The sequence below is a fragment of the Grampus griseus genome, assembly GCF_964374135.1.
Source record: "Grampus griseus genome assembly, chromosome: 8".
Classification (NCBI taxonomy): Eukaryota; Metazoa; Chordata; class Mammalia; order Artiodactyla; family Delphinidae; genus Grampus; species Grampus griseus.
The window spans coordinates 94650149-94673932 of record NC_139002.1 but is presented as its reverse complement, the minus strand read 5'-3'; the positions used below and the strand labels follow the sequence as shown (position 1 = coordinate 94673932).

Sequence of the window (23784 nt, the reverse complement as noted above, 5' to 3'; positions counted from 1 at the left end):
TATCAGGGCACCACTCAAATGCAGATATAACTATTATGAATGTCTGTGCCGCAGATAACCCAGCAGCTATATTCACCAGGACTAATTACGGCAGCGCAAGGAAAATCAGAGCACAGGAGAAGTAGGAGACTGGAATTCATCTCTCATGGCGGGTCTCAGGGGCAGAAAAGCAAGGATAGTGTATCACGTAAGGCAGCTCTGCTGAACACAAGAGACCTACAGAAGAAACAACTTTATTTTTCTCTCCTGTAACAGTCCAGGATGGTAGACAGCTCTGCTCACTCAATAGTTCAGGGACCCAAATCCCTTCCAAGTTGTGGTTCCACCATCCCCTAAGACTGCAGCAACATCTGCTTGGTAGAATCCGAGTTACCACCATATTCACGTTGCTCCTGGCAGAAGCGAGGAGAGATTGTGGAGCCCATAATCTCAGGCCTGGGTCTGTAAGTGGCAAATACTACCTGCACTCACATTTTATTGGAGGAAACTTGTCACTGTATAAACCTAAATTCAAAGAGTGAGGTGAGCTGGTAATGGCCCAGCTTCACGCCTAGGAAAATGGATAGAACAGACCTCAGGGGATCACTACCAATCTGTGCCAAAGCCCGTTCCCCAGGGTGCTCACTCCCCCATGAGTAGGACACACTCAATCCTCTTCCATGGGGGACACACCAAAAAGTCCGTCCAGTTACCGTACTGGTGATCTCTCAGTGATACACAGACCTCTCCACCAGGTTCAGATGTGGTTCCTTGTGGTCCGAAGGCCTGTAAGCTAAAAGACAATTCTTTTTCCACCTATCTGACCAAGAGAAAGTAATGAAACAGAGAAAGTGCGACCACAATAAACACTCCCATTCAGAAGACAGAGCATGGACAAATACACAGTAATCCCAGGGCAGGAACTGCCAGGACCCCTGCCCTGGCAGTGGGTGTTCTGTCTGCTCTGGTTTTGCCCTCTGGAACATTCTTCCTTCTCTTCTGCCCTCTTCTGAAGTGGGTGTCAACACATCTGCCTTGGGGGCTGTTTTAGGGCCTAAACAACTATGGGTTTTTATGGTTTCTTTGGGAAAGACAATGCCCTGGAAGATGTATTAGAGATCAAAGTCTATCTGCTTCCAGTCACACCATAAGCCAGTAACCACACTTGATGCTCAGGTGATTCTCAAGTCTGCTTCATTCCTTTGCTTCTTAGCTCTAGCCACACCTCTTTCCTCACATTAAAGGCAGCTATTTGGAGTTCTACTGAAATAAGAGGCTTACTGAGAAGCAAGGCCCTTATTCTGATCCTTACTGAGAAGCAAGGCCCTTAGTCTGATCCTTACTGAGAAGAAACGCCCTTAGTCTGATCCTTGCCTTGGGGCTGGACGCCTTGAATGAATGTTTTGCTTAACAGATAATCTTTGAGAAAGGCTCTGAGCCATAACTGTCAGATCTCCTATTGCTTAGGTGACAGAAGCAGACGGCTTTTTCAACCCTGTGAGGCCCCGACATTTTAAGACATTATTCCCTTTCATCTTTGCTTGAAATCGGTCCAATGTGTGTGGATGTCATCTCTTTTCTTTGAATATCTTGGTAAAAGTAACAAGGAGCAGCCAATATTCACTAACCATCTAGCTCTTCCCGACTTCTCCTTGAGTTACAACCTTGGAAGGTACAAAATCTGCCTTTCAGACCATCGCAGGAAACAATTTCACCTATTATTTGGCCAAGAGTCCCCAGATTTCCAGCATACAAAACTACAGTATCTGTGTTCCTGCCACCTGCTCCCTGCCCACTAGGTTTCAGTTATGGCAGGACACTACTCTTGGTGCCAATTTTGATATTTGTTAGGGTAACGGTTGTTGACGCTGTGTGTGTGTGTGTGTGTGTGTGTGTGTGTGTGTGTGAGAGAGAGAGAGAGAGAGAGAGAGAGAGAAAAGAAATGGTGACTTAAAGAACTAAATTTCTTTCTCATGTAGTAGAAGGAGGTAAGCATGCCAGGCTGAGGTTCCTTCCAAATGTCTAGTCCACCATCTCTAGGGCTGTGTCTTCATCAGCATGGTAGAAGCTGTGCCACCACCATATATAGGTTTCAGCTGGCAAGTAGAAGGTAGAAAATGTGGGAGAAGCATTTATACAGTCATTAGACCTAGGTGTAGAAATGGCACACAAGTGTCTACCTACATTCTGCTGGACAGAACTTAGTCTCACGGACATACCTATCTATAAGAAGGTCTAGTAAATGTAGTCTAATCCTGTCCCCAGGTAGAATAGGAAAACAGATTACAGTGAATACCTATTAGTCTGTATCCCAGACACAGAACATACTAACATTATAATTTATTGGGAAAATCTGACATATGAAAATTGTAAACACACTGTGTTTTCATGTGACCATGGAGCTTTCATAAGGTCATAGAGAAAATCTCAACAACTTCCCAAAAAGAGAAATAGTATGGAAAACATTATCTGGCCACACTGAAACTAAAGAAAAAGAAATTAATAACTAAATCTGAAAAAATACATATTCTTCTGCTTGGAAAAATTTTAAACTGGTATTTAAACAACTCAGGTCAAAAGGAAATGCAATCTAAAACTGCAGTATTACCATAAAAGAGTGAAAATGAAATATAGTTACAGAAGTAGTTGGAGGAAAGTTCATAGCCTTAAATATCTATATCAATTTTTTTTGAAAATAGTGGTAAGAAGTAAAGTTAGCTTCCAATTCAGAAAGTTAGACAATAAACTGAAAACTAAGGAAAGGAAGAACTATAAGAGATAAAAGCAGACATTAATAAAAGTTATAAAATAGAAAATAGTATGTAACTAATATATAAACTCAAAAGCTGGTTCTTTGAAAAAAATCCAATAGCAAAAGGCAGAGGAATGAAAACTATACACAATCTAAAATGATAGGGGGAATTCCACAGAAACGGAAGAGATTAGGAGGCTCACGTGAGATTAATTGGTTCACGTTATGCGAATGAACTTGAAAATATGGATGAAATGGATAATTTCCTCAGTAAAAATAATGTGTCAAAATGGATCCAAAAGAAATAAAAACATTTAAACAGATCATTTCTATCAAGGAAATAGAGAAAAATGTCGAGGGTTATCATTTTCAGGTAGCACCAAAAAAAGAAAAATTCACAGCCCAACATCATTTGCGAAAAACAACTCAAAATACCTAAATAAAATATCTAACAGAATCTAGCTGCATATTAAAAGAGCAGTACACCATGCTGACATAGGAATATTCTCCTGGACTTCAAGTACAGTTTAGCGCATCTATTAGTATAATTTATTTTAGTAATTGATCTAGGGAGGAAAAAAAATCATGGTCATCTCCATAGATGCCAGAAAGACATTTAACATTCACCTCCACTCTTTATAAAAGCGTTCAATAAAATAGAGATCATTGCATGTTTGCTTTAAAGTATCCTTTCGGGTGTTTCTTCTAGGATTTGTTACACAGGACCAGAGCCATGTTGAGTCTAGGGTGGATTACCCCCGCTACTGAGGCAAGCCCCTTCTGAGTACTCTTCCCAATGCCCGGTGAATCATAAGGTTTTCCAGTCTGGCTGATGGGAACAGGTGTTATTCTCAGTCCTGTGTGAGCAGCAGGTAGGGTTTCCTCTAATCCTTTCTGGTTGTTTCTTTCCGCAGCCTCGCACGCATTCACTGATCTGTTGAATCCTGGAGGGAGACCCTCTGCAGATGTCTGGAATTCGTTCTTTCTGCAGCTCTCTCCTCTCGGGCACACTGCCCTGCCAACTCTAGACGCCGTGGTCTGCCCAGGCTCTCAGCTTCCTCTTCTCAATTCAGGGAGTGTGCCAGGCTCCATCTGAACCCCCCTTCCTGAGCCACAGTCTTGAGAGTCTCTCAAGACAGAAATCCAGAGCAATGCAAGGCTCACATGATTTATTTCCTATCTCAAGAATCAGTGTCCTTCACTGCCTGATGCCCGGTGACTTGAAAATTGTTGTTTCATATACGTATTGTCTGACTTTTGGGGCTATTCCAGGAAGGAAGGTAAATTCAGTGCTGTTGCTCCATCTTGGCTGACAGTCTTCCAAAGCTTTTGGTTCCGCTAAGAAGAGGAGTGGAGGCATGTATGTAATTTGCATATTATCTGCATAATATGAAATACACAGAAAGGCCCTACACCCCTGTCTCCAAGTCTTTGGTTCTCTCTTCCCAGGTGAGGAGAAACATACAGCAGATCCAGCTGAGAGAAACCAGGGCTCCCCTGTAGTACCTGCAACTGAGTCTTTGTCCCCTGGCCTCATCAAGGATGTGGGATCATTTTACCCACGCTACTGAGCCAAGTCTGTGCTGGTTTTCAATTACCTGAAGACTGTTTGCTTAGACAGTTCGTTAGCCAACTGGTGCCTCCGCTTCCCTATCTTTGCAAGAAGGCGGACTGAGCAGCATTTCATCCAACCCCATAAAGCATCCTTCCAAAGATACTCTATGCATATACAAACTTCTCCCTAACAGATGCACTGTTCTTCACCGTGCTTCTCTTACATTAAAATGGATCTTAAGGACTTTTCCATATCAGCACATAACTTCTTTATTTTTTGCTATTGCATACTATTCCATTCTTAACAGAGGTATTGTGTGGTAGCCAGGCTCCCAGATGGTTCCCGGTAATCCTTTTTTGCTGGGATTCACACCCTTGTGTAATCTTCTCCCACTGAATCAGGCTGATCACCCACTCTGGGGAAAGCCAGCCACCATGTCAGGAGGACACTCAAGCTGCCCTCTAGAAAAGACCACATGGAGAGGAGCTGAGGCTTCCAGCCAATGACAGTGCCAGTTTACCAGCCGTGTGAGTGTGCCACCTTGGACTCTCCAAGCCTAGTCAAGCCCTCATATGGTTACAGCCCCAGCTAACGTCAGACAGCAGCCTCATAAGTGACTCCAAGTCAGAACCACCCAGCCAAGGTGCTCGCAAACACTGACCAGAGAACTCATGAGAGATATTAAATAATTATTGTTGTTTTACACCAAGTAAAACACAAGTTTACTTGTGTTTTACACAAGTTTCGGGGTAATTAGTTCTATGGTAATACAGATTTTGGTAACTGGAACAAAAACCTAAACAATTTGGAGTAGCTTTGGGGCCAGGTAGTAGACAGAAGCTGGAAGGATCTTAAGGACATTGTTAGTAAAAACTTAAAGACTGTTAGGAGAAGCTATATTTCAGAATAGCTATGGACCAGTGCCTTCTGTGTACCTTCTATTTTCCTTCTTTTTGAAAAGAAGGGTCTATATAAGCTATCCTATGCTTGTTCTACCACTGTATGTTGGATGTGTGAGGGACAGATAATTTGTCCCTATAGTCTACAGGTCTTCAGATCAAGAGGAACCATAGGTAGGGAGCTGTACCTGAGGAACTGTACCTGATGAGCCTCATTGAACTTGGATATAATTTAGATGAGAAGATTTCTGGATTTTGAGATGATGCTGTAAGAGGATAAAAGAGAACTACCAGGTGAAGGCTCTTTGTTTGCCAGCACCATCCTTCGTGCTGGGAGGCTGATGTGATGCTGGTACTGTGGCAGCCGTCTTGTAACCATGAGGGGAAAAGACATTGTCAAAGATGGCAGAGAACATGGTCAGAATCTGGGTCCTTTATTTTTCCCCCTAAGCCTTACTCATCTTTAGTGCCCAGTCCCTGACACCTGGCTTTATTTAATTTATTTTCCTGGAAATGGAGAGAGCGGCATAGCCCCTGGTGGCTTTCTGATCCTCAGACCCAGCTTTCACTAAGCTGGGTCTGGTTGTATTTCCTATCCATAAGATTCTTTTTGAATCTGGGTCTTTGATGGCATCACTGAGCCACTCAACCCTCCTTCAGCTGTCTTTTCTTTGAGCAGTAACTATTGCCTTTGTGGTCTGAGCCACGGCCACTCTGTGCTACACTTTTGAAGCCAAATACAACCTAGGTGACTCAGGGCCAGAGTCAAGATTTAAACCCCCGCCTCCACCCCAACTCAAGTTGAGAGCTTCCTCCCCATCCTGAATTGTTTTATGAATATATCCGTGTGTGTGTGTGCATGTGTGTGTCCCCATCAGGCTTCTTTAGGGCCAAGGACCATGCCCCCCACTGGGCTCAGTCCCACACTTGGGCTACTCATTGATGGTCCAAAACAGATTCAGCGTACCCAGAAGCTTTCTACGGGATTACATTCTACAGCAGACCAAAGAACAGCTAACCAATAAACCTCAGAGCACATATAACAGCCAGTAAAATGGGGTTTATGAGGCATGGATCTCGGAGTAATAGGCTCACGTGGGCTGGCCTTTCCTGGAATATCTTACACATCTAGGACAACGGGGGCAGGGGTAGCTTTGTCAGACTCCTCCACACAAGATCAGAGGGAAGGTCAGAGGTTTCCTAAAGGCCAACCAACTGGTCCAGAGCAGCTCCTGGCGAGGGCAGGATCAGGGCCGTGGGGCAACGGCACATTGGCTGGGGTCCCAGCTTGCGGTGGGTTGGCTCTCAGGCTGTTATTTTGGGTTTGGCATGAATTATTCAGCACAGAACAGCCCAGCCTAGAGTTTCTGGGACTCTCCCCAAGGTTGGGAGAGAGGAGTGGGGTGGAGGTGCTGTCGTCTCAGAGAAGACTCTACCTTGTCCCTCTGTGCCCCCGTCTCCCCATCTGTACAGGCTGGCGTTGCAGGTCTGGTCCCTGAGCACACTGCCTGCCCACACGTCCCCCAGGGCCAGGATTCTAAGGTTCTAGGTGCTCCAAGGTGCTTGGGGTCTTCTATAAGCTTCAGCAATTAAAGCTGGGAGGGCTCTCAGGGAAAGAGGGGAAGGGACTTGCTCAAGGCCACAGGACAAGGAGCAGAGCTGGGGCGAGTGTCTCGCGAGTCCAGGTCCTGAGCCGCTTATATCTTCCCCACCCCACCGCTGGAGTACATCTGGGGTGAGAGTCTGATGTCCACACTCCGGTCCGGAGGATGGGACATTTTCCTGGAGGGCCCCTCTGCCCCACTCTGCTGTGGACTGAGGGAAAGGCCTCTGTATTAGTTGGCTGAATACAAAGAGACCCAGCAGGAAGGCAGAGGTTTAAGGAAGACGGGGGCTCATTTCTCTCTCAGCGAATGGCCCATCTTGAGTCGACATTCCACCTCCACAGGCAGCTGCATGTCCTGAGGTCCCCAGCACCGCCCTCATGCTTGGTCAAATGCAGGCCACAGGAATGCCCACATTGGTCCTTGGGGAAGAACAAGAGCCACACGCCCGCGGTCTTAAGGCCCAGGCCCAGCGTGACACGGAGACACGCACCGCTCGCTTGCTCATTCCGGAGCACTTAGCACGTGGCCCTGCTCGCCGCAAAGGAGGCAGACGGCAGCCTGGCCCTGTGCCGGGGAAGATGCTGAAAACGGACTTCACTGGGCTACTGGCAGTACCCACTACTCAGCTGGCTACCAGATATCCCTGTGACCCTCCTTCCCACAACAGAACACACTCACATCCTCTCCAAGGACGTGGATCCCAAACTCCATCTGGTTATGCTTCCCGATCAAAGTGCAGGATATCTGGGGGAAAGGAAATCCCCCCCTGAGCCCCACACGGCTCCTCCCACTTCAGTGACATAAACTGCAAGACAATTCATCTGCCCTCCCCCACCCCGGCCGCATCCCCCTCCCCAACCCAAATACGGTGGTGGACAGGGATAGGAAAACCACAGCACAGACTCTCATGGGGAAAAGGGAGGAAAGGAAACATTCAGAAGTCGCTGGTGCACAGAGGGAGGCAAATCTCGCTGGCATGAACGGTGAGGAAGCTAATCTGGCCAACCTGGTGCTGGAAGACTCTCTTTTCCTCATCATCCTCTGTGGCTACATCTGAAGCAGGTGTTAAATAGTCTGGCTTCCTTGAAGGTTTCTTTGGGGCTCAAACAATCCTGATCACTGGCCAATTGCGACTTGCCTTGGCTATTCGTTCAAAAAGCTGTGGTCAAGGCGCTTCTAGCTGATTCTAGAGCCAAGAGTCATAAGCAAAGACCATTTCTCAGCATAATTCTGAAGCCTGTTTTATTTCATTGTTTCCTGCTCTGGCCCAGCCCTCTTGAGACAGGCTGGGACCTGGGACCCTTTGCTGCAGTGCTTGTACCTGGACAAATGTCTCCTCCAGCAACAAAACACAAAGAAACTGTAAGGTAGTGGGCAAATTATGGACAACAAGATACAAAAAAGAAAAAAAACCTAACTGCCACTTCTCTTTTTTTTTTTTTCTTTTAAATTTATTAATTTATTATTTATTTTTAGTTGCATTGGGTCTTTGTTGCTGTGCACGGGCTTTCTCTATTTGCGGCGAGTGAGGGCTACTCTTCATTGTGGTGCACGGGCTTCTCATTGCAGTGGCTTCTCTTGCTGTGGAGCACGGGCTCTAGGTGCGTGGGCTTCAGCATTTGTGGCACACGGGCTCAGTAGTTGTGGCTCACAGGCTCTTGGGCTCCAGAGTGCAGGCTCAGTAGTTGTGGTGCACGGGCTTAGTTGCTCCGTGACATGTGGGATCTTCCCGCACCAGGGCTCGAACCCGTGTTCCCTGCATTGGCAGGCAGGTTCTTAACCACTGCGCCACCAGGGAAGCCCCTAACTGCCACTTCTGAGGAGCCAGGAGCAAAAGCAGGGGGTCAGGAGCAAAAGCAGGATACTGTGCATGGCCCCCCTGTACACAATACCACCCAAAGGGTGGGCCAAACGCCTAAGCCCCTCTGGCTCGACCCCTGGCCACACCCCTACCCTCACCCCATATAAGGAATCAGCTCACCCCGCAACCCGCGGTGAGCAAGCGAGCAAGGGAACCTGTTACTTGTTCTCCCTCCCCCCTGCTGCAGCAGGGGCCCCAATAAAGCTTTGCCTGAATTTCTTGTCTGGACTCTGATCAATTTCTATCGATTAAGGAGGCCAAGAACCGTGGTCCGTAACACTCTCACTTTAATTTGGGCTACATGGGGTGGCAGGTGAAGGGGAGGAGAGGGGAATGTGGATTCTCCCACAATAAGTCTGAGTGGGCAGATGAGACGTTTAGTCTAACCTTGCTCCAGGGCTGGATCCCGGGCCGGGCTTCCTGGGTGGCCTTCGAGAAAGGCTCTGAGCCACAACTGATGATTTCCTTCTGTGTGGGTTACAAAGAGGGGGGGCTCTCACCGCTGTGAGGCCCCATGTTTCTAGATACTCCTTATTCCTTTCCATCATTCATGTCTTGTAATAATTTGCTAAAAGCCACAGAGAGTAGCCAATGCACACAAATATTCTGTCTCTTTCCAACCACTTCTCCTAGAGCTACGTTCTCGGTCAATACATGATCAGTCTTCCAAAATGTCATAAACATGGTTTTACCAAATGCTTTTCCAAAGTATAACAAGGGGCTCTAACTTTCCAACCTGCAATGTTTATACGCTCCCCGCTTGCAGCAAAATCACTAAGTCAACGCCTAGCACTGCAGAAGTTTTGTTAGGACAGTACCCCACTGCCAGTGCTAATATTTCTTTATTCAGGGTAAGGGAAAGCTGGTATAACAAAGAGACCCAATAATGATTTAGTGGCTCAGAGAAGATAGACGTGCATTTCTCTCATGTGTAATTGTCCACAGTGATCTTTCCAGATCGGCAGGCTGTTTGGTTCCACAAGGTCATCCAGGGGCCTGGGGTCCTTTCATCTTGTTTCTCTGCCATCCCCTAGGCCACTGGCCTTGTCGGCTCGATCACTGGGTTGCAGGCACATCCATGTTGTCACTTGTGGGTAGGGGAGAGAGAGCACGGTGGGCAGGGCAGGAGAAGGGTACACATTAAGGCCGAGGTCTGGGAGAAACATGCTTCTCTTCCCAATATATGCCATTGGCAAAAACTTAGCACCTCGATAGACCTAAGTCCAAGAGCGTCTGCGACACAGAGGCTGGCTGTGTGCCCTGGAGGAAGCGGGAAATCAATGTTGGTGAACAATTATCAGTCTCCACTGCGGGCCTGGGAGCTGAATGGGCAGATGGCCATTGTGTGAGTCACGTGGCTGAGAGGACTGTCCACGTGGGAGTCCCTCACCCTCTCACGGCGTATATACACACAGTCTGCAGCGTGCTATTCCCCATCCAGAACCACACGGCCAGCAGACCTCCCAACACATATTTGTTTGGTAAACTTGGCCATGTCCCTACAGTTCTCTCTAAAACGATGCCTGCCATCCCACCCTGTGCCAGTGGGGGCCTGAGGGAGATGCAGGGCTGCACCACGAAGCTGCCAGGAGATGGAAGGATGTGCAGGCCCGGGTTCTCCGAGAAGCAGACTCCAAGGTGGGATTAAATGTGCAAGGCTTTCACGAGGAGGCATGCTTGTGTGACGTGAGATACAGAGAGAAGCAGAGGGAAGCCAGCCAGCAGGCTGCAAAGCAGGAGTGACCCCAGGGAAGGAGAGAGGGAGAAAAGGTGTCCGTGGACAACGCTGCAATCTGAGGAAGCTTCTGCATTGCCACCGGGAAACCTTTGAGCCAAAGTCCACCAACGAAGAAATCTCGTGTCTCCCAAGAACTGTTCTGCCTTAGAATCCCAGCCACGTACACAGTCGCTGGTGGGGAGCAGCCTGCGGGGGGCACAGCCTCCGCGAAAGAAGGGGATGGATTGCAAAGCCAGAGCTGCTCTGTACTGGTCAGTTACACCCCTGTCACCAGAGGTCTGCAAGGCCCATTCTCATCGCCGCCACAGGGGGCACAGTAAGAAGTTGCGATCATATTCTAGAAAGAGTGTAGGCTTTCAAATAGAAAAGAAAATACATGTGGCAATCCAGCTCGCTACTGACTAGCCGTATGCCATTGCACAAGAAACTTAACCCTGCTGACCCTCAGTTTTCTCCTCTGTAAAACGCCTGGGTAAGGTTCTCAGGATGAAATCAGAGTACCCACAGGAGGTGCTCACGAAATGGTGGTCTTTATCCTCCCCCCATCTTGCAGAGCCCGGTGGGCCTAAGAGCTACCCCAAATGTGCTCCCTGACGGAGGACTCCCAAGTCCACAGCTGACCTCGATTCCCTGGGGTCACAGACAGCACCTCCCTCTCACCACCACCCCGCCCCCCACCAAGCAGACCCAGGAGTGGCACACAGCAGACTGCAAAGGACAATCTGGCACTTAAACGAGTCCAAGAAACACCCTGATAAATATCTCCCCCAGGGCCAAAGAGGAATGTTTAGAAGAGGCCGCCGGCCAGGGCTGGGATGGCGACTTGCTACCTCCTCTGAGCTCCGGCTTGTTTGAAAACTCATCACCCAGGCTAGGACTGTGGGCTAAGGCCCAGGTGGGGAAGGGAAGGAAGGAGGCGTCTCCTTGGACAAGCTTGTAAAGCCAGACGGCTGGAAAGCCAGACGGCTGGGCAGGCTTCCACCCACCCCTGGCACATGCCGGCGCTACATCTCCCAGAGAGGCGCTCTCACCCCGGTTTTCTCTCTGCTCCAATGCGCAGTCTCCAGACTTTCTACCTCGCCTTCCCTCCCCACTACTTTCTACAGACCCCTTTCTCTCTCTTCCTCTCTCTCTCTCTCTCTAAGGGTGGCCCCTATTCTTCTCAGTCTCCTGACATTTTCTGGCTCCCGACTCTGTATTTCGCCATCTCTCTCTGTCTCTGAGCTTCCCCGTTTCCCCGAGGGCCTCATTCCTTCCCATCTTTCTGGTTCTCATGCTCTCTTGCTCCCTCAGCTCATGTCTCCCTCTTCTTCCTCCTCTCCCACCATCTGGCCTCCCGGTCCAGCTCAGCCCAGCCCAGCCGCCTCCTTGGAGCCCGTGCTGCCTTGGATTCCCTTCGAGCCACAGGGAGGAGCTGAGTCCCAGAAGTTACACAGGGGCCTCAGAGCAGCCCCTCCTGTCTCCCCTCCTTCTTCCTCTGTGCAGAGCAGAGATGCTCGGAATCAGAGAGTGCGCCCGTGTAGCGCAGGGGCCGTAGCACCCCGACCCAGCCATGCCCCCGACATGACAGCATCCAAATCTCTACCCCCAGCCTCTCTCCGTGTCACCACCTCTTCCAAACTTCTTTCCATATTCAATCCTTAGAACTGCCAGTATAGGCAAAAGTAAGAAACTGAAACAAATGGGACATCACTTTTATACCAAAGAGTGGGAAATGAGCTGAATTAAATGTGGAGTACCTATTTAAGAGAAGTTCATAAAAATCATGATATAGATAGATACATACTGATGTTAAACAGAAATCCAAGTAAGAAAAAAAAGCATGCTAAATAGTATTTAGAGCATAAACCCATTTTGTAAAAAATATATATATGTGTGTATATATATATCCACATATATACACACATATATATACATATACATGCACACATAATACAGGCATAACCTCCAAAATGTTGACATATTTATCTCGGGGGTGGTAGGAGTATGACTGACTTGTTTTTAATATAATGAACAAATAGTTCTTGGGTAACAAAACATTAATTTAAAAACAAATCAGGAAGTAGGCAAAATGAGCATCAATCTTCCTCACTGCCCCCTTACTCATTTTAACCCAACAAACTTTTCGGAAGCACCTACTGGGCGCTGAGCCCTGCCAGCAGCTGAGCAGGAATTGGAGCGATCGAATGTGGTCCCCTACAACGTCCCCAGACATTAGCCAGGATGACTCAAGGAGACTCTTCAGGGAGGCCTTTAGCTGGGGTATGGGCTGAAGATGGGGGGTTGGAGAAGGAGGCTCTCCAGCAGGGCGAAGGGTATTGGCAGGGCCGTGGTGCCCAGAGGGGGACGCCTAGCCAGGATGTCAGTCTGGAAGGGTGAACCCATAGGAAGGCTTGCAGCACCTGCCTCTTGAAGAGCAGAAACAGGAGCTATCGCCCAAGATGTAAGATAAAATGGGGGTGAGGGGGGTCAGGATGAGGGAAGAGAATGGGGAGGGGGCTCGGGGAGGAAGTTCTGAGCTTGGGCCACCCTCCTCCCACCCCAAGGGGCTCAAACCAGCCTCGCCACGGCCACTGCAGAGACGGGAATCAAAACATGGACCCACGGCTGCCTCACCACGCCGATGCCTTTGCAGTTAAGTGCCTTGGACATGTGCCCTCACAGTGGAACTGGCTGTTGCTGGGGACTGAAACGGCCTGTGTATTCCCAGGGGCGAGGGCAGCACCAAAGGCTGCAGTCCCCAAGGCCCTGAGCCCGGCAGCCTTCTGTGTGAGCCAGAGGGGAGGACATTCTTTTACACCCTGTGTGTTCTATTTTTGTTTCTTTGTTTTCTTTCCTCTGCCTTCTCGTTTTCTACAGAGCCCAGGGTGACAAGACGTGCAGGGTGAAGAGTAAAAGGCAGCTCAGATGCCCCGCAGGGCTGGGCTGAGCTGAGCGCCAGGCCCCCACCACCAGGGGGCATCCATCCTCTCTGGGTCTCTCTAAACTGCTCAGCGGAAAGCCTGGCCCTGGTGGCTCAAGTCTGGAGTATTCTTGGAGGGGTGGGCTGGGAGGGGGCCCCAAGTGTGAGGACCTGCACTCCTCAACCGAATGTGGCTTATTACCCCCATTACCACAACGGGCCGGAGGAGCCTCTTACACTGCTAACCCGGAGGATTCAGGGCGTAGACAGGGATGCAGACAGCTGCTGGAAAGCACTGGAAAGACAGAGTCCTGTGACTCAAGGAGCACTGGACGCGGAGTCAGGAAAGCACGCTGCGCGGCCCCTGCTCTTCATGTGACCTTTCCCTCTCTGCTAGGTTTGTTTTCTCATCTGTAAGCAAAGGCGTGTGTGTGTGTGTGTGTGTGTGTGTGTGTGTGTGTGTGTGTGTGTGTGTGTTTGTGTGTGTGTGGTGCGGGGGACTCCGTGGTACCCAAGCGCCCTTCAAGCTCTGACCAAAGACAGATTCCTTGAGGAACCTTGAAGACGGCAAAGGGAAGAGCTGGAGAAAAGGACCAAAGAACCGAAACAGCCGCCGTTTGCTCCCCCAGCGCAGGAGCGCCTGGCATCACGCTGAGTCAGCGCGGGGGCAGCGGGGCCCTCACCCGCAGGCGACTTTGAGGGCGTACCCACACTCTCGCCAGCTCCCAGCCCTGCTTCGGACCCCACCACCCACATATCCCCGCCTGGGTCTCCTATCGCTGGCTCAGGCATCTCCCCACCCGTCGCCTGGAAAGGGCTCGGAGTGAGTGGGGTCTTCTGTGGTGGGTACCGGGCGATGACCCTGACCCGGGTCTCCCTGAGAGGTCAGCTGCGCCAGGCAGGTGCTCTTCGTCCTCACAGCGCCAACCTTCGCCTCCCTAGCTGCTCCACCCCACCCTGGACACCGGCGATGGGGAACAGACCCGGGAGGCAGGAGAGCTCTGGGCCGGGTGGATCCACCGGGGAGGCGGGTAATGCACCCGGGCACCGGGGACGCGACGTCGTTCCAGCGAGCGAAGCTTGTGGAGTTACCTCCACCCGGGGATTCCCGGCCCCCGTTAAAGCGAATCCTCCCCACTTCTCCCCCAGTCTTGGGAGCCTGGGCCCTCAAGGTTCAAGAAGTCAGGAGCCTTGAGAAATGCAGTGTGCAAATATATTGACTTTATTTGTCTCCGTTCGGGAGTCTCACAGACATATCCAGGTAAAAAGAGCGTTAAATAAACGCCGTCAGCCATCGCAATGCAAAAATAAATATCAATCCTCCGGCCACAGCAGCAGCTGCGCTGCACCCCAAGTCCCATCGGCCGCGCCTAACAATTATAAAAGTGTTCAGCGAGAGTGTGTGGGAGTGAGTGTGAACGGGTGTGCGCTGGGGGGCACGGTGGAGCCATGTGCAAAATCGGAGTTGCAAACCATCGGACAAGGGCATGGAGCGGCTCTCCGGGAAGCCCTGGTGACCCGGGGCGACTCGGCGAGGGTGCGCCTCCCCGCACACACTCACAGCAGAGTTCGTACTGGGAGGAGTTAAAAAATAAACATTTACAAGGGCAGAGAAAGCGGGCCCCCTCCCTGGCGCCCCGGCGCGCGCTCCCGCCCAGGGCGAGCGCAGCTCGGGGAGCCCCGACCAGTTCGTAGCCGGGTGAGGGTGCAAGCGCTCGAGGGGCAGCGGCCCCCGGTTCTCGGGGGTACCCCGGGGAGCGGGGCCCCTAGGGGTTCGCACATCTGTCCCCGGCGGGCCGCCGAGGCGCGCGAGTCCCGGCTGCGGGCGGCGCCCCTCACAGGGCCGAGTCGGAGTCGCTGGAGTCCAGGCTGTTTCTCAGTTTGCAGCTGCCGAGCTGCTCCCTCTGCAGCGACAGGCTCTGCGTGCTGCGGCGCAGGCACTCCAGGCTCTGCAGGAACGACTTCTTGGCCTTCTCTTCCTCCATGGGGGACACGCCCTCTTCCTCCACCTCCTGGATCTCGTCGAAGGTCACCGGCTGCGTCTTGAAGCGGGACTGGCGCGGCCGCCGCAGCCGGCCCTTGCCCTTGGACAGCTTGGCGGGCCGCACGGGCTGTGGGAACTCGTCGGCCAGGCACACGAAGTGCGGCATCACTGCCTGGTAGCTGGAGCAGATGCCCATCAGCTCGCCGGGCTTGGCGGCCGCCATGGCGCTGCCGGCGTCTTCTGGGCCGGACGGCGGGGCGGCGGGGCTCTCCGGGGGCGGCCGCTGCGCCGGGGCCCCCCGGGAGGCAGCAGCCTGGGGCTCGCCGGGCGGGGGATCCAAATCTGCTGCGGGGTGGCGGCGGCCCTCGCGGGCCCGGGTCGGCGCTCCTCGGGAGGGCAGGCGGACCCGTCGAGGGGTGCGGGGCTACGGGGGCGCTGCTCCGCTGCGCTCCGAGGCGCTCGCCGCCGCTGCTGTCGCCGTCTGCCCCGCGGCGGCCCGGCTCGCCGCTTATATAGCCGGCTCCTGCCCCCACGGCTGCGAGCTCGGATGACAGCGAATGCCTTTTAAAGCGTGCGCGCCCCGCGCCCTTCCGCCTGACGTCGCCCCGCCACTCTGGGAAAGTCGCGGCTCTTTCCCCAGCGCCGCCCGCCAGCCCGGCTCCGGAAGGCAGGCCCCGCCCGCGCGGGTTCCGGGAGCATCCGAGGCTCCGGAGAACGCTGCGGAGCGGGGGCGCAGGGTGGCCCCGGAGCACGGGTCCTGCCCGCCCTGGGATCCCCAAGTCTGGACCAACCGCGGCGGGCGCGGGGGCGCACGTCCGTCTCTCCAGCCTCCTAATCCCAGAGGCGCACAATCCAGGCGCTTGGTTATTTGGCCGCTGAGCGCGCGGGGCGGGGGCAGCCCCCAGTCTCCTTGCTGCAGGGAGAGCCAGGCCACCCGGGCTCCCCAAAACTGAGTTCCGAGGAAGGACTGGATGTCCTCTTTGGATCCATGCCACCTCCCTCCCCAAACACACACACACACACACACACGCACACACACGCGGGCACGAATACAAACACACCCGATTTTTCCAGTCCACTTCTCTTCCCTGTCTTCTCTATGTTTGTCTCCTCACTACCCGCACCCCCCAAGTCCCTCGCGCACCCCCATTCGTGGTCAGAAAAATGACACTTAGATATGGCACTAACAACAACAGTAATGATAACTAACCATCTGGAGAGCTTTACTCCAAGCTAGGCAGTGAGCTGTGTTTTACATATATTATCCTACTTCATCTTCCTAACAGCCCTGTGAGGTAATCCGTATTTTCCCAGTTTTACATATGAGAAAGTGGGGGCACAGAGAGGATAAGTAATTAGCGCATTAGAGACTGCTGGGGAAAAGTGGGCTCCACTCCAGAGTCCATGCTCTCATAGTCCCCTGGTAGGGGTTGATACCTACCAATGCCCCCATGGCTGGCTTCCAAGAGCAGGTCCCCTGCCCCGGGGTTCCCAGACTCCCAAGAGGAAACTGTGAGCATTGCTCTGACACACGGCCCTAGGGTGCCAGCAGCCAGCTCACAAGGCTGCTGGGAAAGGAGGGAATCCATGGAATTTGGCCTCCATTCCTTCCATAGCCATTCAACAAAGATTTATTGAGAACCTACTGTGTACCAGCTCAGGAAAGTCCCTGCGCTCATGAAAGTGACAGTCTAGGTAAGGGGGCGGGACAGACAATAAACACCTAAACAAGAAAGGTATGGTGGGTGGTGTGATAGCGATGCAGATGGAGAGGCGGAGGGGGGGGGGGGCGAGGGAGCAAGGAAAGGCTCCCCAGAGTGGGTGATATTTAAGGTGCCCCCGAAGGACAATTGTAGCACCACCAAGTGTTTAATAGATGCCACGCTCTGAGCACTTTTTATGCATTAACTCATTTAATGTGTTCACTATTTTATTTAATCCTCTTAGCAGCCCTGGATAACAAGTACTTTTACTATCCCCATTTACAGATAGGAAAACCAAGGCACAGAGAAGCTAAGCACCTTTCCCCAAGGTCACACAGCTAGTAAGCAGCAGAACTGAGATTCAAACCCAGGCGACTTAGCTCCTAAGCCCTCTCGCTTACACACTACACTGAAGCTGTCTGCCCCATGGAGGACAAAGAAGGAACCGGTGTGTGACCAGTGCGGGGAGAATGTTTAGGGCTGAGGGAATGCGGTGTAAAGACAGTGAGGCAGGAAGGAGCTTGGCTTCTTCCAGGAACAGCAAGAAGACCCATGTGGCTAAAGTAGAGGGGGCAAGGGGCATGAGAAGTAAGGACACTCACGGAAGGCCTTGAGGGCCATGTTAAGGAGTTAGCATTTTCTTTTTAAAAAATTTATTTATTTATTTTAATCTTTATTGGAGGATAGTTGATTCACAATGCTGTGTTAGTTTCGGCTGTATAGCAAAGTGAATCAGTGATATATCAACATATATCCACTCTTTTAGATTCTTTTCCCATGTAGGTCACTACAGAGTACTGAGTAGAGTTCCCGGTGCTTTACAGGAGGTCCTTATTAGTTATCTATTCCACATATAGTAGTGTGTATATGTCAGGAGATTGCATTTTGTCCTAAGGGCTATGGTAAGGCACTGGAGCATTCTGAGCAGGGGAGCTCCGTTCTACGTTTTCAAAAGCCCACTCTGGCTGCCGTGTGAAGAGTAACTGGAAAGGCTAGGGGAAGAAGCAGGGATCCCACATAGAAGATCGTTACATAACCCACAGATGTAAGACACTGAAGACCTGGATGAGAGTGAAGAAAACGGAGCTGTAGGGAAGTGGTCAGATTTGGGATTTGTCTGGGGATAGAACTGAGAGAACTTGCTGATGGACTGGATGGCGGGAGGAGGTGTTGAGGGGAGGGGGGTGGAAATCAAGGCCGACATCTCTGTATTTGGCCTCAGCAAATGTTAGATGGTGGTGCCACTGATACAGGGGAGGGGTGTGGGGAAGAGAAGGTTGGGGAGGGGAGGGCCATTGTGGGGTTGGGGTCTGCAGGTTACCCATCAAAATCCATTACCCACCAGGGTGATGCCTGAAATGATCATATTAGAACCATATTATGTGAAAGAAAAATTCACTTCTCTAATCCTAAAGCCACTGTATTGGGGAGTTCCTTTTTTTTTTTTTTGCGGTACGCGGGCCTCTCACTGCTGTGGCCTCTCCCGTTGCGGAGCACAGGCTCCGGATGCGCAGGCTCAGCGGCCATGGCTCACGGGCCCAGCCGCTCCGTGGCATGTGGGATCTTCCCGGACGGGGGCACGAAACCGTGTCCCCTACATCGGCAAGCGGACTCTCAACCACTGCGCCACCAGGGAAGGCCGGGAGTTCCTTTTAATAGCAGCTTAGCAATACTCTGATACAGAAATTGGTACCAGGAATGGAAAGCTTCCATGTATAACAACCCTAAAACATGTGGCACTGGCTTGGCCAACAGGTGGTGAGCAACACGGAAACACATACTGGAGAATGGAAAACCAGTGACCCTTGTTATGTTGTGACAAAACGTTTAATAAAAACATTACCTGTGATAATTTGGAAGGCAGACCACATGCCTACTTGAGCCACTAATTCTAGAGAAGTGGTTGGAAAGAACCAAAAACATTTGCATGTGTTGGCTGCTCGATGCTGCCTTTAGCAAAGATACTACAAGAAAGAGATTGGCTGGTTTGCAAGAAGAGATGAACAGAAAAGGAGATAACATAGAAAATCACTGTCCTCAGGGTTGGAAAAACCAACTGGTTTTGCCCAAAGAACAGGAGATCAGACGGGCTCAGAGCCTTTCTCAAAGCCTGTCTATTAGGCCAAACAATAAGCCAAACAAAGGAATCACCCTTGTGGCAAAGTATTCTCTTAGGGGTATAGCCTTGTCATCCAAGTCTATTATTTCAGATGTCCTTAGGGACTTTTAAACTTTCATTTAAAATGGGAGAGAAAGGGCTTCCCTGGTGGCGCAGTGGTTGGGAGTCCGCCTGCCGATGCAGGGGACACAGGTTCGTGCCCCAGTCCGGGAAGATCCCACATGCCGCGGAGCAGCTGGGCCCGTGAGCCATGGCCGCCGAGCCTGCGCGTCTGGAGCCTGTGCTCCGCAACGGGAGAGGTCACAACAGTGAGAGGCCCGCGTACCGCAAAAAAAATAAATAAATAAAATGGGAGAGAAAGAGGTGGGTTGGGCAACACAGACAGACAGTAACTCCATCAAGAAAGGAACTTGGGGTGTGGTTACTGCCCATGGAACTGACTAGAAGCAGAAAGACCCAAAGCCTACTATGCTTCTGAAGGGACTGTTATTATCAACAAAATTGAAAGGCTAGACTTCAAAAGCCCATGATTGTCCCAGCCTAAATAAGCGCTCAAGGAGGACAGACTTTGAACACCCTGTTGGGTGGTGGTCGAGAGCCACAGACAAGGAGGAATGTGCCAAAGGCAAAGCCGGGGGCCAGGGAGACACAGGATGGAGTGCCCCCAGAGAAGGGGGTCCCCCCCACCAAGGCGGGAAGGCCTCACCATTCTAGGGGGTGGAGCATGGCAGAGACTGCTAGCTGTCCGCCCAGTTGGGCCCACTTCCCAGCTTCCTTTGCAGCTCCGTGGGGCTGTGTGTCTAAGCTCTCATCTGTGCAAGTGAGCAGAAGTCAGACTCCTGTCTCACTTAAGAAGAAATTCCTGCCCGGGATTTCCGTGTTCTTGCCCTCACACTGGCTGGAAGCCCTGGAGGTTTCGTGTTAAAGACAGCAGTGCCGTCATCAGTCTGGGTCCCTAAATGACCCTGCGGGATGGAGCTCTCTACCAACCTGAAACATTTCCCTTGGAGCTATTTTGTGAGAGAGCCACCAACTGAATATGTTTAAGCTACTCTAATTTGGGGTCTCTATTATATCGACTTAGATTGTCCTAACCAAGAGAACCACCAGACATCCAGGTGGAGAGGTCGAGCAGGACACTGGAACTTAGAGGAGAGGCGAGGGATGTAGGTGGCCGTTTGGGACTCGTCAGGGTGTAGACAGGGGAGCGGGTGAAAACCCACCTTCCAGACAGAGAAGGGCTGGGGCCAGCAAACACTGGGAGGAGTGTGAGCCAGTCAAGGACTCAGAGAAGCAACGTCCAACAGGGTAAGAGCGACACCAGACGAACATGTCAGAATCCCAGAGAAGGATGTTTCTAGAAGGAGGGAGATGACTAGAATGGCAGTCTAAAGACAGGTCCTAGCCTGGCTCCACCTGAACTTACTGTGAGGCCTGGGCCAAGCCATTTGTTTCCCTGCACTGAGGACGTCTCAGCTCCCCTGCTGCTTCCTCAGAGCGGCCTTCCTGGCCACCCTCGTCAAGGTTCCCCCCTCGGTCGCTGTCTGCAAGGCCTTCTCATTTACTCGTACTTGTCAGTGTGGCCTGCCTTCCCGGTGGACTCTGTCTTTCCAGGACAGGCTAGGTTGCTTCCCCTGGCCACCCTGGGACACGGGCTGGCCATTACCGGGGATGCAGGATGGTCCCTCTTCTCAGCAGGCCTGTAGCCCAGGAACTGCAGAGGGAGGACAGAGAACGTCATCTGTGGAACACCTACTCTGTGCCAATAGTGCTTTACACGTGCCTCTCTTAAATCATCCTCATGGCATCCCTTAAGCGGGACCCTACTATCACCCCATTTTACAGCTGAGGACTGAGGGTGCTTTGCAGCTTACCGGGGTCACCTTGGGTGTTAAGTGCTGAAGCCGCCACTCAAGCCAGGTCTGCCTGACTCAGAAATCAGCGCTCACTGTTTGCAACAGTGCATCTCACCAACGCTTTGATGTGACGGGAACAGCACAGGACTAGAATTCAGACACCCAGGTTGCAGCAACAGCTCCATCAGCCACATATCCTGTGGCCTTGAACCCATTGCTTCCCATCTCTGAGCCTCAGTTTCCCCATCCGTGAAGTGAGGAGGCTAGACTCGGATTTGCTGGGGGCCCCTCAAGCTCTAATATTCTAGAATCCTTGGAAGGGTGTACAGATGGGGGGACCCAGTTGCAGGAAGCAGATGTTTCCTCTTGGGCCAGAGTGGCAAGCAGCCCGGGCTAAGGCTGCAGGGGAAGGCTCCCCTCCATGGAGGGGGATGCTGGGGGAGCAGATGGGGCGGGAAGATGGCAGCAGACTGGGGAGGGGCTTGTGCCATCACCTCCTCCACCATCCTCACCCACACTTTGGCTTTCGGGCAGAACCAGGGTTTGAAAATAGCAACCACCAGTTATTCGGCTATTAGCAGGGCTTTGTTTCCAAGGGAGCCTGCGGTACCCTGGCCCAGGTCAGAAGGGAGAAGGGATGCTGAGTCCGTTCCGGGATGCAGAGAGGCAGTGAGCCACAGAGGCTGTGCAGCAAGGTGGGAAGAACCAGGTCAGAGTGGTTCTGGTCACAGGTCCTTCTCTGCTTCCCGACAAGAGGGCTTGGCCTCTTCCTGTGGCTGCTTTGCTGCCCTGGCACAGACCTATTGCCAGCTAGAAGCCTGGGTCGCCTGGCTGTGCCCTCCTGCTCACCCAGAAGTCTCCCCAGAGTGGATCTCAGGCCTTCAAGTGCTGAATGAGGTCATGGTTATTCCAGATGTTGCTGTTTGGATCCATCTGTACTCTGGGTGTATTTGGCTCAGCGACCACTTGTCTACGTGTGTGTGTGTGTGAATCCAGGTGTGCGGAGATGGAATACAAATGTGAATTTGGCATAAGGGGCGGGGAGGAACAAGTGCCAAGGCCTCTCCCCAGGGGTCCTGCCGCCTGGCCCCACCCTCCCCTCCTGCTGCGCCCTCTCCCCACTGTGGGCCCTCCGCACAAAGCCCGTGGCTTCAGCATCCAACCACCTGCTTCTGCCTCACTCAGAATGAGCTCTTGGTCTGGTACGACTGTGAGCATAAAAGTGTTTTGATAATTTCGCTGGACGGTTGCCATGACAATCCCCAGCAAGCTCCAAGAGAGGGTGTTGGTGTGTGCACGGGCGCGGGGAGAGACAGCAAGCCTGAGAGACAGAGAGAAGGGAGAGGGTGCAGGGAGATCCCCAGCGGTACCCTCAAGGCAGATCTTCAGCCTCCAGTCCCCCCCACCCACCCCGGTGGCCCCATTCATGTCACGATGAGCTCACTGTCTAATCTGGGCCTCACTGTACGCAGTGCAACAGAATACCAGCTGCTGGCAGGGAGGCTGCTGGAGCTGGCACGGCAGGGCTCGTCCCACTGGGGGAGGCACCCTGACAACCCCCCACTCCCAGGATGAGCTCCAGGGAACACCATCCTGGACTGGGGAGCAGGGAGATTCTTGGGGACCCAGAGGGAGGCAGAGCCCAGGGAAACCTCCCAACAATCATGCCCAGGCTGTGGGCCTGGCTTGCTGATATGAGTAATGGGAATGCATTTCCCTGCTAAGGGCTTGCTAGCTGGCACAGCTCTGGCAACCCAGAGTCTGTGGCCCAGTCCTTCCTGCATGCTTTTTTGCAGGCCTGAGTGTCGCCTCTCCCTGCTGGTCAGGGGATCACTACGTGGATAATGATAAAATTACCATCTGTGGCACTTGAGCTTGGCAAAGTAGTTTCCCCTCTATAACCTCAGCAAAGCAGGGATATCTCTGCTGTCTTTTGAGTGGAGAACAGGGGCTCAGAGAGGGGAGGGAACTAGATGAAGGTCACACAGCAAGCAGCAAGGTGGTGGCAGAATAAGGATGGAACCCAGTCCTGAACTTTTTAGTCCAGCCTCGCTGGCCTGAGGACAGGTTCTCCAGAAGGGGTCCATCTGGCACTGCCCCTCACATATAGGCAGGGAAACTGAGGCTCAGAGACACCCCCCAGCTAGTAAGCGAAAAGCAGCGCATGCAACCTCAGATTCTGAGAAATTTCACCGCCTCTACTGAACCACGAGCCAGCCCCATGTGCTCCCCAAAGCAAACCCCAGGAACTTATGTTCCAAGGTTAAAGTGCCAGTCTCTGCCCTGGAAGGAGAGTCTCCTGGTTATTGGCAAAACAGAGCAGAGGGCAGCGGGAGCTGGCCGAGAACACAGAGGTGAGGGGCCAGAGGTCTTCCCAGTTAGTGCCAAGCCCCAGCTGCATAAGGCAGCATTTCAAAGGGCCCCCAGCCTCTGCTATTGGAGCTGTGTGGCCTTGGGCAAGTCGCCTCAGCTGTCAGAGCCCCGGCGTCTACAGCTATCAAGAGCCAATGCGCACAGGAGCCCTGGGAGGAATGGCTTTCTCTGTTCGGGAAGCAGCTGCCCAGGAACAGCAGTCTCTGAAGATAGAGGTGTCCTCGTGCCTGTCTCCAGCTTGGCTCAGATCCCTAACAACTCGGATCTGAGCCCGGATATGGATGTTTCAATAATTATCATCATGGGAGGGGGGCACCAAAAAGAAAGTGTTGTGGGTTCTGAAGACGACCCACAAAGAAGACGTTCACGCAGCCTCGGCAATGGGTAACAGCATGAGAAGAGGCAAACAGCGTATCGAGGCTGCCTGCTTGGGCACCCTGGTTCTAGTGCTTGCCA

General features: G+C 52.1%; 1 protein-coding gene across 1 annotated transcript; it reads right to left on the bottom strand.

The window, feature by feature from the left end:
* Positions 1-14504: 14504 nt before the first annotated feature.
* On the bottom strand, positions 14505-15751 carry LOC309826673 (uncharacterized protein C11orf96 homolog). The gene has a single exon (XM_082660967.1). The coding sequence runs from the start codon at positions 15498-15500 to the stop codon at positions 15129-15131; it is 372 nt and encodes a 123-aa protein (XP_082517093.1). The 5' UTR covers positions 15501-15751; the 3' UTR covers positions 14505-15128.
* Between the last annotated feature and the right edge of the window lie 8033 nt (positions 15752-23784).